This window comes from Protopterus annectens, chromosome 4.part0, assembly GCF_019279795.1.
Source record: "Protopterus annectens isolate FY-2018-M chromosome 4.part0, PAN1.0, whole genome shotgun sequence".
In the NCBI taxonomy this organism is placed as follows: Eukaryota; Metazoa; Chordata; order Ceratodontiformes; family Protopteridae; genus Protopterus; species Protopterus annectens.
Window position 1 is genome coordinate 1,795,205,101 of NC_056733.1, and position 14,762 is coordinate 1,795,219,862.

Sequence of the window (14,762 nt, forward strand, 5' to 3'; positions counted from 1 at the left end):
ATAGTATTGTGAATGATGCATTATTTACACCCTATCATGATAAATGTAAGAAAGTTTTGTATGATGTGGATAAATTTGTTGGTAGAAATGTGATTACTAAACAGCGCAAATTTTGCGAGAAAAGTCAGAAACGACCTTTAATTTCACAACATTCCTACTGCATATATATATTCCCTTACTGAAGAAACTAAAACCAACTACTCTCTACTCTGCAGCTCTCCTTTGAATACTTTTAGATCGCAGCCTATAAAGCAGATGTCCCTCAAAACTAATCAATCATTATTCCATGTAGATGTGGATCCAGAATCCACAATCCTCATCCATGATCATCACATCCATACCCTCTAAAATGAGAGCTATATCAATGAAGCTATCAAATTATATATCAGCACAATTGGCATAAATGGATCAGTGTACTACACAGTCACTTCAAACTTAACTCCCTCACTACCAATAATCGTAGTACACAACACCATACACACATGGTTTTTAGACCCCATCATAGTGCACAACAACAGATCATGAATCTCGAGAAACCATAAAGTAAAATAATATCCTCAAAATGATAATTAATATTATCGAGATTATTTCTGACTTATCATCATTTGTTTCTGGATCTCAAACTAGACAAGCAACTACTGAATATCCTAGAAAATCTCCAATCCAGATCCAATCATTGAACAGATTGCCTTATTACTATCTCTCTGATAAAGAAACAAACACTACTTTCCTACTACTAAACTCCAAAGGGGACTACCATCTAAACTACCTGTACCCCACTATCCATAAATCACCTGTATTCTATTTACAAGACATTTTATAAACATTGATCATACCTAACAACCGCATGTAAACCTGCATTCAACATGCAGATAGATATACATTAGTCTGACCTGACATAGTGGGACACAAAACTGTTCCCAAACAAACTAATGTTTGTGGGCCTCCCCGAACTGGCTAAATTAACCAAACAGATCCTTAACCCAAACTTACACAAATTACTACTCTTTCTAACCAACTCAAAAGACCACACTCCTATCGAAGATACCACAATTAGACTTGGACTGTCATCTCTAGCTGGAGACTCACCAAAATAATCTGAGTTAACATGAACTCATGGAAGCATTTGATATCCACTTTAAGCAGAGTATCAAAAATTAATAAAAACTTTAATAATTATCTTCGATGTCATCTTTTCTAACCCTAATAGCGAAAAGTGACAATGGCCCACCACATCTATTTCTACCCTCCTGTATGATTCCCCTATACTCAATTGCTAGAAAACTTACTTAATGGTTTCCTTCTAAAATAAGGGCTGGATTTGAACTCAGAAAGGCAACAGGAATGCTTGCTCACTCACTAATTTGCTATGTTAGACAAACCTGCTTAGGCAAAAACTCCAAACAGCTACCCAAAGCAGCCCTGGCAACAAGAATCTGCATTTATGCCTCTCCACCCTAAATTCGAGTACAACAGTCAGATAACTTAATACACCACCATAATAAATCAAGTACTATGTAATTTTCCAATGGAGCTCTTTTCCAATACCTTTAGTCATAGCTAACAATTTTCCTATGACTCTACTTTTTACCAATTTCTAATACTTTTGGCAATTTCAAAACTTCCCACTGAAGTTCTATCCTTCCTGCTTATGCATTTTCAAAAGGTTTTAAAAAGCTCATTTAAAGTTATATCTCTTCTGAAAATGCTCAATAAAATAAATAAATATAAATGCAATAAAGCATACCCTGAAGTTGTTAACAAAGGGGTTCAGGCAGTTAATGCAATTAATCAAAAGACTGGGAATGGGTTTTTTTCTAATAACAGGGGGCAGTACAATACAGATGGGGATGAAATGCATTATGAATCTGATGTTTTTTTACAGGAGGAGCTGCCCCGAAGGTCCGAGCGCCTGAAAAATCAGGCCAACCGGAATCCACAGAACAATGTCCATGGGTGGAAGCAGGGTGGCACCCACTTCTATGGCAAGTCCTGGAACAACAGGCAGTCCAAGAAGTGGAGGTAAATGGCCAAGTTAACTCCTGGTTGAACACATTAGATAATGACATTTGGTCAGATGAAGGGGGTTTGGTTTGTAAAAAAGTTGAACAGGATGGTGTTACAATATTTAATTATTCTGACTTGGATGTAACTAATGAATATTTGACGCTTTTGAAGAAGGGTATGACCTTTGTTCCTTGTTCCCATTTGGATGGTGCTAGAACTTTGGTAAATTTAAAACTGTTTACTAGACAAATGAACTTAAAGGTGTTTTTTAAAGACAGGAGTGTACAACAGTCTGAATGTTTGTCTCTCAGTCGTAAAAGTACTTTTATACCTCCAAACAGTATTGAAATTGACATGTTTGAAAGACTATGTGAAAAACGTATACGTGCATTGGTTTTGAACAAAAACAATGTCAACAAAAATTCAAACAAAAGTACAGTCAACCATAATTTGACCAAGGAAAAAAATCAACTTTTGCGATCTTTGGCTATGGATAAAAACCTTAGAATTATGACCCCAGATAAGGGAAGGGGTATAGTTATCATGCATAATATCGATTATGTAGCCAGGATGGGAGCAGCTATTAAATGAAGGGTCCACATATGTAAGGGCATCTAGACACGAAGTCAACAGGGCATATTCCTGGATAGATATTATGTTATCACAGGAACATTTAGAAGGACGTATTACCGACAAAGAAAAATAATTTTTAACTGAGGAAAAATAGATTTTACCAACGTTTTTTGGTATTCCTAAAACTAATAAATCCATGTTCAATCCTCCTTTTAGGCCAATAGTGTCTGCGAGGGGTTCAAAAACTGGACCCCTGTCAGCTTGGATTGATGACAAATTGAAATACCTGTTAAATAAGGTTGACCATGTTATAAAGGATTCATGGCATTGTTTGAGCAGGTTGGCTAGATTTAGGAATTTAGAAGAATTTGACTATAGTTTTTTGACAATTGATGATGTCAATTTGTTTTCCGTGATCCCGCATGAAAAGGGTACCGAAATGTTTCGGAAGAGTAATTGTTAGTTTGGGGGTAACGGATATGGCAACAGTCGAATTATTGGTTGATTTCATAGAGGTTGTCTTAAAGAGGAATTTTCTTACATTTGAAGATGAAATTTTTCATCAGATAGCTGGCGTTCTGATGGGGGCCAAATGTGCCCCCATTTTCACCAACCTTGTACTATTAGACTGGGAAAAAGAATGTATTTTTAAAACGAGTTACAATGAAAAAGAATTTTGTCCTATAGTAGATTTCTTGATGACATCCTTATTCTGTGGAAGGAGATGAGTAAGAAGCTATTGAATTTGTGGAATATCTTAACAGAACCACTGACTTCCTGAAATTTACTAGTACCTGGGATAAAAAACAGATAAATTATTTGGACATTTGTTTAACAAAGAATGTTAATATTCTACACAGTATTATTTACAGGAAGGCTTCCTATTTGAACACCTTGTTGCATTTCACCAGCAACCATCCACACTTTCAAAAACGAAGTGTGGTTAAAGGACAGATGGTAATGGTGTCAGGACTTACTAGTAACAACGAATTGTTCCACAGGGAAATTTACAATTTAATTGGAATGTTTTTGGATAGGGGGTACCCCTTGAAACTATTAATAAATATCAAAAAAGAAGTTATTAGAAAGAGGGAATCAACTTTAACACCAATTCTATCATCCAATTGGCAGCCTAAAAGTAAAGATATGATTCAAGGTAGTAGTAAGACCAATGCCATGGTTTTAGAATATAATGGGGCTAGTTCAAAGGTCTTAGATATTGATGTTCTTCATGTTTCACTGTTGCAGTCATTACATTTGGGTAATCTGCTGGCAGGTTGCCCTCAGTCGGCCTGAATTCCAAAGTCTTGGGTCCTGCGTTGGTTGCTGTTTCCTGTTCCATGATGTCAGGTCATCAGGGGTATAAAACATGCAGCCGACACCATTTTCTTTTGTCTTTCTTGTCGCGCGGTGCCCGAAGCAGAAGCATTTCATAAGTGCCAGTCGGCCGACTACTGAAATATTCAAGTTTGAGTTTCAGAACCGAAGTCTTCACTAAAGCTAAGTACCCCGCTGGGGAAACTTTTTTCTTGCTCCATACCAATGTCAGAAAAAGTTAATAATTGTATTACTTGTGGGAAGCAAATACCTCATAAGGATTTCCATTTATACTGTATTCCTTGCCTAGGCCCTGATCACAATGTGCCTGGCTGTCGGTTCTGTGGTAGATTTAACCAACGCACTATTAAGCATCGGTATATTTTTGCCTCAAAGTATTTTGAAAACAGATTTAACTACCCAGAAATGTCGTCGGATAGCAATCCAACTACCGGAGTAGATAAAAAACGCAAAGAAAAGGACAGAGAAAGGCAGTCGACATCCAAAACCGGTGACGAAGCTTCTCCTCAGCCAGTCACCGGTTTGCCGGTACTCAGTGAGGCGCTTTCGCAGCCCCTGATACCCGTTACCTTTGAGTCACAGGCATCTACCGAGACCCATGTGGAGTCTGGCATGCCGCAAGATACTCAAGGTATTGGACCGACGGATGTATCTCCCTCAGATGGGTCCGGAGCCGCTGAGCAGGCTGATGCAGAGGAGTCTATATCATCTGCATCTCCTGAGGATTATTCATTTGGAGAAACCTTGCATACTTTGAGGGAGCATTTTCACTGGGAGAGTCAAGATTTCTCAGAATCAAAAAAGAGGCTCAGGGATTTCCTCCTTCTCCCTCAGCACAGGCCTTGATGTGTTTTCAGAGTCAAGCTTGTCCCCTGACTCCTTACCTCCGGCTCCCAGTAAGCCTGACAGATATTACAGGATCCCTGACTCACATAAATTTTTATTTAGAAACCCTGCTGCTGATCCTGAAACTATTTCACAGGGTCCAAAGGGAGTTAAGGCCTCAAAAGCAAAAAATCCTACCCCCTCTGACAGAGATTTAAGGGCACTGGACAGATGGGGAAAAAGGTTTATACATCTGCAACCTTGGCAATCAGGGCCTTAAACTGTCAGTTTCATATGCTTAGGTATCAACAACATGTTATGGGATTGCTGAAACAGAAAATAAAGAATTGCAGGAATTATTGCATGCAGCTGAACAGGTTGGAAAGCATACTTTGCAATGTGGTTTTGACTCCTTAGAGGCCTCCTGCAGAGCCGCAGTTACTGGATCTGTGATTAGGAGGCATGCCTGGCCAAAGGAACAAAATTTGCCTGATCATGTTAAAGCAAAACTGCTAGATGCACCTTTACCGCATGATACTCTGTTTGGTATTAAGGCAGAAGAGGTTTTAAAGAAAATGGAAAACAAAGCTAAGTCTATGCAAACTGTTAAAGACTTCTTACAAGTGCAGCCACCAAGATTCAGTAGACACTGGCCTACAAAAAATTAGTCCTTTCCTGTGTCAGACAGAGCTCAAAGGGGCAAAACCAGATGCGCTAAGGGTTCCAGATACCAGGTGCAAGATTCATACAGGTCAAAGCAATAGGGTGCGTCTACCTCCAAATCTGGAGGAGATAAAGCGCAAACCTACAGAAAAAAGTCCCAATGACTTCCCTCTGCCTGCACCAAGCACTTATCTTTTGGCAGCACCCTTAGGGGGAAAATTAGCACTTTTTCTCAAAATTGGCAGGTAATAACCCAGGACAAGTGGATACTAAACACAGGGATACAGATTTCATTTCCACACTCTGCCAATGGCTAACGGTTGGCCAGATCTGCTAAAAAATCAATGGACAGAGGCACAGAAATGGGTTACGTCCCTCATGGATATGGGGGCCATTCAGCTAGTACCAGAACAGGAAAAAGGACAAGTTTTTACTCAAGACTGTTCTTGGTACCCAGAAAGGACAAGGTCTGGCGGCCAATACTGGATTTATCGATTTTGAACACATACCTGGACATTCCAAAATTCAAAATGCTGACTTTGCAGTAGCTTCTGCCCATGCTGGGCAAGAATGCTTGGCTGGTGACATTAGACCTAAAAGAGGCATACCTGCATGTCCCAGTAAGACAATCGTGCAGAAGATACCTCAGATTCAAGGCTGGCTTAATACATTACCAATTCTCTGCACTGCCCTTTGGCTTATCTACTGTGCCCAGGGTCTTTACAAAGTGCCTGGCACCAGTAATTGCATTTTTCACACAAAAAAGTATACAAATATATCCTTACTTGGACAACTGTCTCATTTCAAGCAGAGAACAAGGACATTCTTCTTCGACACCTGGCATTTTGAAAAGGCTTCTAACATGCCTAGGGTACACAAAAAACGAAAATAAATCACAACTGGTACCCTCTCAAAAGATAACATTCCTGGGTGCAAGCTTGAATACAACTGCCCAGATGGCTTACCTCATGCCAGACAAGCAAAGGCAACTGACTACTTACTTCAAACTGATGGCAACAAAAACCTAGTTATCTGCAAGACAAATTCTGCAGGCCTTTGGGCTTCATGGCATCCTGCATCCTACTGATTCCATATGCAAGACTGCATATGAGGAAACTTCAATGATACCTAAAAAGTTTATGGAGTCAACATTCTCACAGTCTGGAAACAATGATTCCTCTCATTCCCTGCCTACAACAGGAGTTTCTATGGTGGGCAAAGGCATGTCACCAGAACATGGGACGAGCCTTCACTCTACCCCCTGCCAGCCAAACCTTAACAACAGACACATCAGATTATGCCTGGGGGGCCCCATGGCAGGAAGATGCATTCAGGGCATATGGACCCCAAAACAAAGGCATCTACATATCAACCAGAAAGAGATGCTAGCTGTTCAAAATGCCCTAACAGCCTTCAAGGACTTACTTCATCCAGGACAGCTACTGATAAAGACGGACAACACCACGGTCATGTGGTATATAAATAAGCAAGGGGGCACACAATCATATACCCCCTTTGCAGATTAGCCATGGCACTGTGGGACACAGCTTTGACCTACCAAATACATCTTCAAGCTCATTTCCTGCCAGGAAAGCAAAATACTCTGGCAGACGATCTAAGCAGAAACCTTATGGATCCTCACGAGTGGAAACTAAATCCACAAGTCTTTAGCATGATAACAGAGAAATGGGGGAGCCCAGACATAGATCTATTTGCCTCCCCTCGAAATTATCAGTTGAAAAGATTCTGCACAAGGACTTATCCCAGACAAGCATGGAAAGTGGACGCCCTATCCTTCAGTTGGAAAAACCTATCAGTTTACGCCTTTCCACCTCTGCCTCTTCTTCCCAAGGTCCTCCTAAAAGTCAGACAAGAGAAACCAAAGATGATACTAATTGCCCTGGACTGGCCTTGGCAATACTGGTACCCAATCCTAAAGAACTTGTCTCAATACCCAGCTTGGACCTTACCTCAAAGACCTCAACTACTGTCCCAGCAAAACAATCAGATCATGCACAATCAACTTCAGACACTGAATCTGGCAGCATGGCTGATCATGTAGTTATACAAGCAACACCTCTCAGTAAAGCTGTGATGGATGTCATTTTGGAAGCCAGAAGGCCTAGTACTAGAAAATCTTATGTTGATAAATGGAAGAGATTATGTGCTTGGAATCAAGCACAAGGAACTGATACATCAGAACCAAATATTCCTCAGATATTACAATACTTAACTGAGATGCTTGACAAAGGCCTGTCTTTCTCATCAATTAAAATCCATGCCTCTGCCATTTTGGCTCGTTACAATACAGAGCCACCAATCTTTTCTCATCCTTTACTAAAGCAGTATCTTAGAGGAGCCAAAAGTTTAAGGCCTCCTAGAAGATCACCATTACCTGCATGGGACCTCAATTATGTGTTGGAAAAGCTCACCCTACCTCCATTTGAACCAGCTGCTACCGCTGATATAAAGTTCTTATCATGAAAGACAGCTCTGCTACTAGCAATTACTCCAGCAAGAAGAGTTTCAGAGCTACAGGCCCTCATAGTTGTAGAGCCTTTTATCCTATTTTACCCAGACAGGGTGTCTCTGAGGACATATCCTACATTTATGCCTAAGGTGGTTTCCAGTGTGGCTCTTAACCAGACAATTCATCTGCCAACCTTTTATCCAAATCCACAGAACAAGGGGGAGAGAATTCTGCATTCCTTGGACATACACATACAGCTAAAATTCTACTTGAGCAGGACTAAAGCTCTAAGAAAAACTGAGCAATTACTAGTGACATATGCTGCAGGATCAGAAGGAAAGGCTATTTCAAAGCAGACAATTTCAAAGTGGATAAGCCACTGCATCCGTTTCTGCTACTTACACCATGGTAAACCTGTGCCCAAGGGCATTAGGTCTCATTCCACCAGAGCTGCAGCTACTTCAGCAGTCTTTCTCAGAGGAGTACCAATCAAAGACATTCTAGAGGCTGCTACTTGGAGTTCTGTTCACACCTTTACAAAGCATTATCAATTGCCTCTCTAGTCTAAGTCCAGGGCAGGCTTTGCTCCCAACCATAGCTTTGGGATTCTACCCAAATGTAATGACTGCAACAGTGAAACACGAAGAACATAGTACAGTTGTGTACACTTACCATAAATGTAGATGTTCGAGTGTATTCACTGTTGCAGTCCAGGTTACCCTCCCGCCACCCCCCTGCCATTCTGGAGTTTATCTTTCCTTCTCTATCTTCTACAACCTATGTGGTGTATTTGCTTGTAGATGAAGGTAATGTTTATATTGATGCATGTATATATATATATATATATATATATATATATATATATATATATATATATATATATCTATATATATCTATATATATATATATATATATATATATATATATATATATATATACATACATACATACATTTTTTTGCTACCTTTTTGGGTGCACCTGACATCTGGGGCAAGAAAAACTAAAGAAAATGGCGTCGGCTGCATGTTTTATACCACTGATGATCTGACATCATGGAAGAGGAGACAGCAACTGACGCAGGACCCAAGACTTTGGAATTCAGGCCGATTGAGGGCAATCTGCCAGCAGATTACCCAAATGTAATGACTGCAACAGTGAATACACTCGAACATCTACATTTATGGTAAGTGTACACAACTGTACTTTAATCAGTGTTGGGAACTTTGTTTCCAAAACGAGATGTTAGCTATTTTGGGATCAAAACCACAGGTAGTTTTCAGTAGGGGAAGGAATGTTAAAAACATTCTTGAAAAGTAAAGTAACATTCCAATGTATAAATCCTGTATATCCAAATGTGGAAGTTGTAATTCATGTAGGTACATAAACGATGGTCCCTATGTTTACATTCAAGGAAATGATATTTCTATTCAATGTACTGGCAGATGCAGCTGTTGTACTACACATGTTGTGTATGTGGCCACTTGTTTATGCTGTCCCTGCTTCTATGTAGGTAAAACTATTCGGAGGTTAAGGGAACAGGATAAGTGAACATGTCAGGACTATAAAGAACAAGAACATTCATAATGCCCTTTTTTATACATTCAGATAAATGCATACATTTTAAAAAGTTTGTATTTTTTGTGATAGACAGGGTTTCCACTGATGAGCGAGGAGGTTATATGAATTTAAAGTTGGAAAGTAAAGAATCCCTCTGGCAATTAAGGTTAAATGCATCTGTGGACCCTGGTTTGAATGATTTTATTTCTATCAAGCCGTTTTTGAAAATCAGGCATAATCAAATTATGTAAACATATCAAATAGTATAGCAACATTTTAAATGTATTTTCTAGTTTAGTAAGTTATAATTATTCTTCTTTTACAAATGTTATTCATTTAATTGGCATTTTAGTAAGCATTTTGATCATGTATTAAGGTACTGTCTTTTTAAGAATGTATACAAGTTTAACATGGAGGGTAGGTGTTTGTATTTCAAATCTGATATGTAATATAAAAGCAGTATGACTAGAATGTTTGAACAACTCTGAAGAAGCCTTTGGTTATTTTGGTGAAAGCACTTAGTTGTTTGATCTGAAAATAAGGATGCACAAGGTCTTATTCCCTGTGCAGGTTGGCACAGGACATTTGGTAAATGGCCACTCAATTGAAAATGACCCTCACAGCAGCTCACATTCCCTCAAATGAGAATGTATTGGAGGACTTCCATGAATGGATCATGAACAGACAACTCTTCAAGGTAGTCGTACATCAGTGGGGCAGTCCACAGATAGACTTCATTTAATTTCCAAAGCATCACCAGCTCCCTCTGCTCTGCATCAGGACTCCATGTCCTCTGGCCTGGAAAAATGACATCTTCTTCCAGTGGACAGGGAGTTTGCTGTATGACTACCCTCCACTACCACTTATTCCAAGAGTCCTTCTAAAAATCCAAATGACATTACAAAACTGATGCTTCTGGCCAAGACAACATTGGTTTCTCATCCTATTCCACTTATCGAAGGGGAAACCACTGGAAAATTCCAATACAACCAGGCCTGTCAGATTGGTTGGCTTCTATGGCCCAGCCTAGCCTTGTCAGTCTTGTTCTGTGGATGATTGGGTTCTGATCCTTAAAAGACACTTATTTTCAGAGAAGGTGGTACAGGTTTACAGGAAGACAGGAAATCATGCACAGTCAAGTGGAAAAGATTTTCCATTTGGAGCCACAAGCATAGACTGGAGCCACTCTTATCTGAAGTTCCCATCGTACTTCATTATCTCTGTGAGCTTTTGCATTCTGGGTTGACTTAATCATCTGTTAAAGCACACTTGTCAGCCATCAATGCCTGTTTACCTCTAGACACTCTTTTTATGTCCAGCGCAGAGGTAAAGCTCCTTTTGAAAAGAGTCCTGCACCTTAAGCCTCTAAGGAAACTGTGGGATCTTAATTTTGTTCTGGAAGAACTCACTGTATGAATGCTGTAATTAAATCAAAAGGTGCTTCACCAAAGTATTAGTTTAAGCGTGTGCCCACTTATGCAACCGGCTTATTCTATGTTTATTTTTTATATTTTTCCCCTAACAGATTTATTTTTCAATTGAATTGTACAGGTTATAGGTCACATTAAACGTGGGAAAAGGTTTGAAATGATTTATTGTGGTCTCATTTTTAATATCATTAAAACCTGGCATTTTAACAGGGGTGTGTACAATTTTTATATCCACTGTATGAGCAAGGTGATTAGCTCCTGGATATAAGATAAAGAAAGCACATGCTCTTTTATTTTCATTTTTCATGATGATTAATTTAGTCTTTGGTTTTCATGATGATTGATTTAATCTTTGGTTTCTTGGGCATGTGAGTTTGATGCAAGATGTGCTATTTACTTTCTCAAACCTTAGCTTTCTAAATATTTTATACTACTGACTGCCAGATGCTTGAGAAACAGCGGGGGACCTAAAACTGCAATTAAAACGTAAGTCATAATACCCTTACTTTGGCTTTCTCTGACTTGTATGTAAAACTACTGCACTAGATTTTGGTGTCCTGTTGTACCACTTATGTTATAACAACTGTGTTTTAACTGCAGATGGCATAAATGTTGAAGAGAGCTGCCCTGCCCAAGAGAACGAAAGTGCATCACCAATCAGTGGGGCATTTGGAGTGTTTTCAGCTATTACGCATGTTGTTCAGAACACTGTGAGTAGATGGGATATCTGTTGTTTTTTTTTTTGCATTCTTCTCTGAGCCAGTTACAACTGTACTATTCTATGCTTAGTGCTCAGTGAAGTTTTGTTTATCTGTGTTAACTTTGTAGTGCTGTAGTGTTATAAAAAAGACATCCATTGACCGTAACCAGTAAGACTTGCACTACGCAGGTTGTAGGACCAGCTTTAGGACCACTCAGCGCATAAAACTTTCCCAGGCTGCCATCTCTTCCTCATATCTAGAAATGCACCTCTGTCTCCATTTCTTTCCTCAAGGCTGAAAGACATTGCCTCTAGGCTGTATTTGTTGGACTTATTCATGTTGTTTCATCTGTTTGAAGGCTTATTTTGCAAAGTGGGAGGATTTGCTTATTTTCTTACTTATTTCTTCATACACATTTGGGACAGATGTTCTTCATGTTTCACTGTTGCAGCCATTGCATTTGGGTTATCTGCTTGCAGGTAGCCCTCGGTCAGCCTGATTAACAAAGTTGTGGGTCCTGTGCCAGTTGCTGTCCCTTCTTCTGTGACTTCAGGGGTATAAAACATGCAGCCGATGCCATTACATCAGTCTTTCTTGCCATGCGGTGCCCGAAGCAGAAGTAGTTCGCAAGTGCCGGTTGGCCGACTCCTGAAATTTTCATTCTCGAGTTTCAGAACCGAAGTCTTCAATTAAAAGCTAAGTACCCCATTGGGGAAACTTTTTCTTGCTCTTAACCGATGTCAGTAAAAGTAAATAACTGCATTACTTGTGGAAAGCTAATACCTCATAAAGATTTTCATTCGTACTGTATTCCTTGCCCAGGCCCTGACCACGACATACCTCGCTGTTGGTTTTGTGCCTTATTTAAACCAAGAGCTATCCGTCGTCTGTATATTTACGCTTCTAAATATTTTGGTACTTGGTTCAAATATCCTGATATGTCTTCCGTCAGCCTTCTGACTACCGACATTTTGAAAAAAACCCACAAAGATAAAGACATAGACAGGCCGCATAGGTCCAACACTGCCGACAACGCTTCTCCTAAGCCAGTCGCCAGTTCACCAGTACTCAGTGAGGCGCTTTCGCAGCCCCTGATATCCGCTACTTCTGATTCGCAGGCCTCTACTGAGACCCATTCGGAGTCCGGTATGCCGCGAGATGCTTCAACTGTGGAACCTGCGGATGTCTCTACCTTGGATGGGTCCGGAGCTGCTGTGCAGGCACCGGCTTCTTAGGGTGTATTCAGGCCTACTGATTTGCGTATTAAACCGACGCCATCTTCTTCTTCTTCAAGGCCTAAATCTCAAGCCATGCCTGAAAAACTGATGCCCAGACCACATGGTCAGGCCTCTGTGCCTAAAAAACAGATGATAAGAATGGCTGAAGACCTTATTACTCTAATCAGGGGAAGCCAGCCTTATCCCTCTAAGAGACCTAGGACTGAGTTTGATGATGTTCATCGTGCATACAGCTGCAGTAATCACATATGGGTTTTCTGCCGTCAGGCGGTCCCTCGGTCGGCCGAATTCCAAAGTCTTGGTCCGGCATCGGTTGTCGTCGCTTTCTCTTCTGACGTCAGTGAGGCCAGAGTATATAAGACACAGCCGACGCCATGTTCTCCAGTCTTTTTTGCCGTGCGGTGCCCGAAGCAGAAGCAGTTCGCAAGTGCCGGTCGGCCAGCTCCTGAATTACGAAAATTTTGGAACTGAAGTCTTCATTAAAGCTAAGTACCCCGTTGGGGAAACTTTTCTTGCCTCAGACCAATGTCAGAAAAAGTTAATAATTGTATTTCTTGTGGGAAGCAAATACCGCATAAGGATTTCCATTCCCTCTGCATACCTTGTTTGGGCCCAGACCACGACGTCTCGGGCTGTCGCTTTTGCACTACCTTCAATAAACGCACTATTAAGCCGCCGCGAGTTCGCCCAACACTACTTTGGTAAAGCTTTTGATTATAAAATGTCATCGGACACTCCGACTACCGTTTTGTCCAAAAAACACAAGGAAAAGGACCGACACGCGAGGCCCGCGGTCCCTGCCGACACCATGCCAAAACAGGCTACACGTGGTCCGGTTCTCAGCGAGACGCCTTTGCAGTCCCTGACTACCGACGACACTCCTTTGGCAGTGTCCTCTGTACCCGAGACCGCTGGGACCTCGGCTCTTTCCCAGACTACAACCGAAGCCTTTGCTAATGTTGAGCCTACTAATGTGGACAGGTCCACCTCCACCCATGGTGTATTTAGGCCCTCATCTTCTTTTTCAGTTAAGGCCTTTACTAAATCCAAAGCAGCCAGGCATCCCACGAGGCCTGTTGCACAGGGCCCATCTCCAGGTCCCATGCCTAAAAGACAGATGCTTAAAATGGCTGAGGATTTAATTACTCTTATCAGAGGTTCTCAACCCCCTCCAGACAAGAGACCCAGAGTGGAGGAAGATTCTCCCTCTTCTGATCAGGGATCCTTTTTATCAGAACATTCTGATGCAGAGGAACACTCTTACTCTCCTTTTGAGGATTCAGATGCAGAACAGTCCATTCTTTCTGTATCCCCTCCTGAGGATTTTTCCTTTGGGGAAACCTTACACACCTTGAGGGAACACTTCCATTGGGAAGGCCAAGACTTTTCAGATTCCAAGAAAAGACTTGGGGAATTTCTTTTGTTACCTCAACACAGACCTCTGGCTATTCCCCCTGTTTTGGACATCCTGGATGATGTCTATTCGGAGGCTTGCCTTAACCCGGATTCTCTGCCTCCTGCACCAGTCAAACCTGATAGGTATTACAGAGTACCCAGCTCTCACTAATTTCTCTTCAAAAGCCATAATGCTGACCCTGAAACCATTTCACAAGGCCCCAAGGGATTGAAGGCCTCCACTGCCAAGAATCCACTTCCTGCAGAAAGGGAGTCAAGATCTTTAGAAAGGTGGGGGAAAAAGGTATATACCTCGGCCACCCTAGCCATGAGGGCCTTAAATTGTCAGTTTCATATGCTTAAATATCAACAGTTTCTGTTATCACAATTAAGGAATAAAATGTCTCAACCTGAACAACCAGATTTAAAGGAGTTACAGGATATGATGCATAGTGCAGAGCAAGTGGGTAAACACACTTTACAATGTGGTTATGATGCCCTAGAGGCTTCAAGTAGAGCGGCTGCTACAGGATCAGTCATTCGCAGACATGCCTGGCTTAGAGAA

The 14,762-nt window shown here is 40.9% G+C and overlaps 1 protein-coding gene across 1 annotated transcript in view; it reads left to right on the forward strand.

Moving 5' to 3' along the window:
- The window catches only part of FAM114A2 (family with sequence similarity 114 member A2), a 1,115,082-nt gene that overhangs the window by 405,726 nt on the left and 694,594 nt on the right, over window positions 1-14,762 (forward strand). Inside the window, exon 5 of the mRNA XM_044069930.1 lies at window positions 11,464-11,573. Coding sequence (XP_043925865.1) covers window positions 11,464-11,573 — 110 coding nt within the window. The remainder of the gene's footprint in view (window positions 1-11,463; window positions 11,574-14,762) is intronic.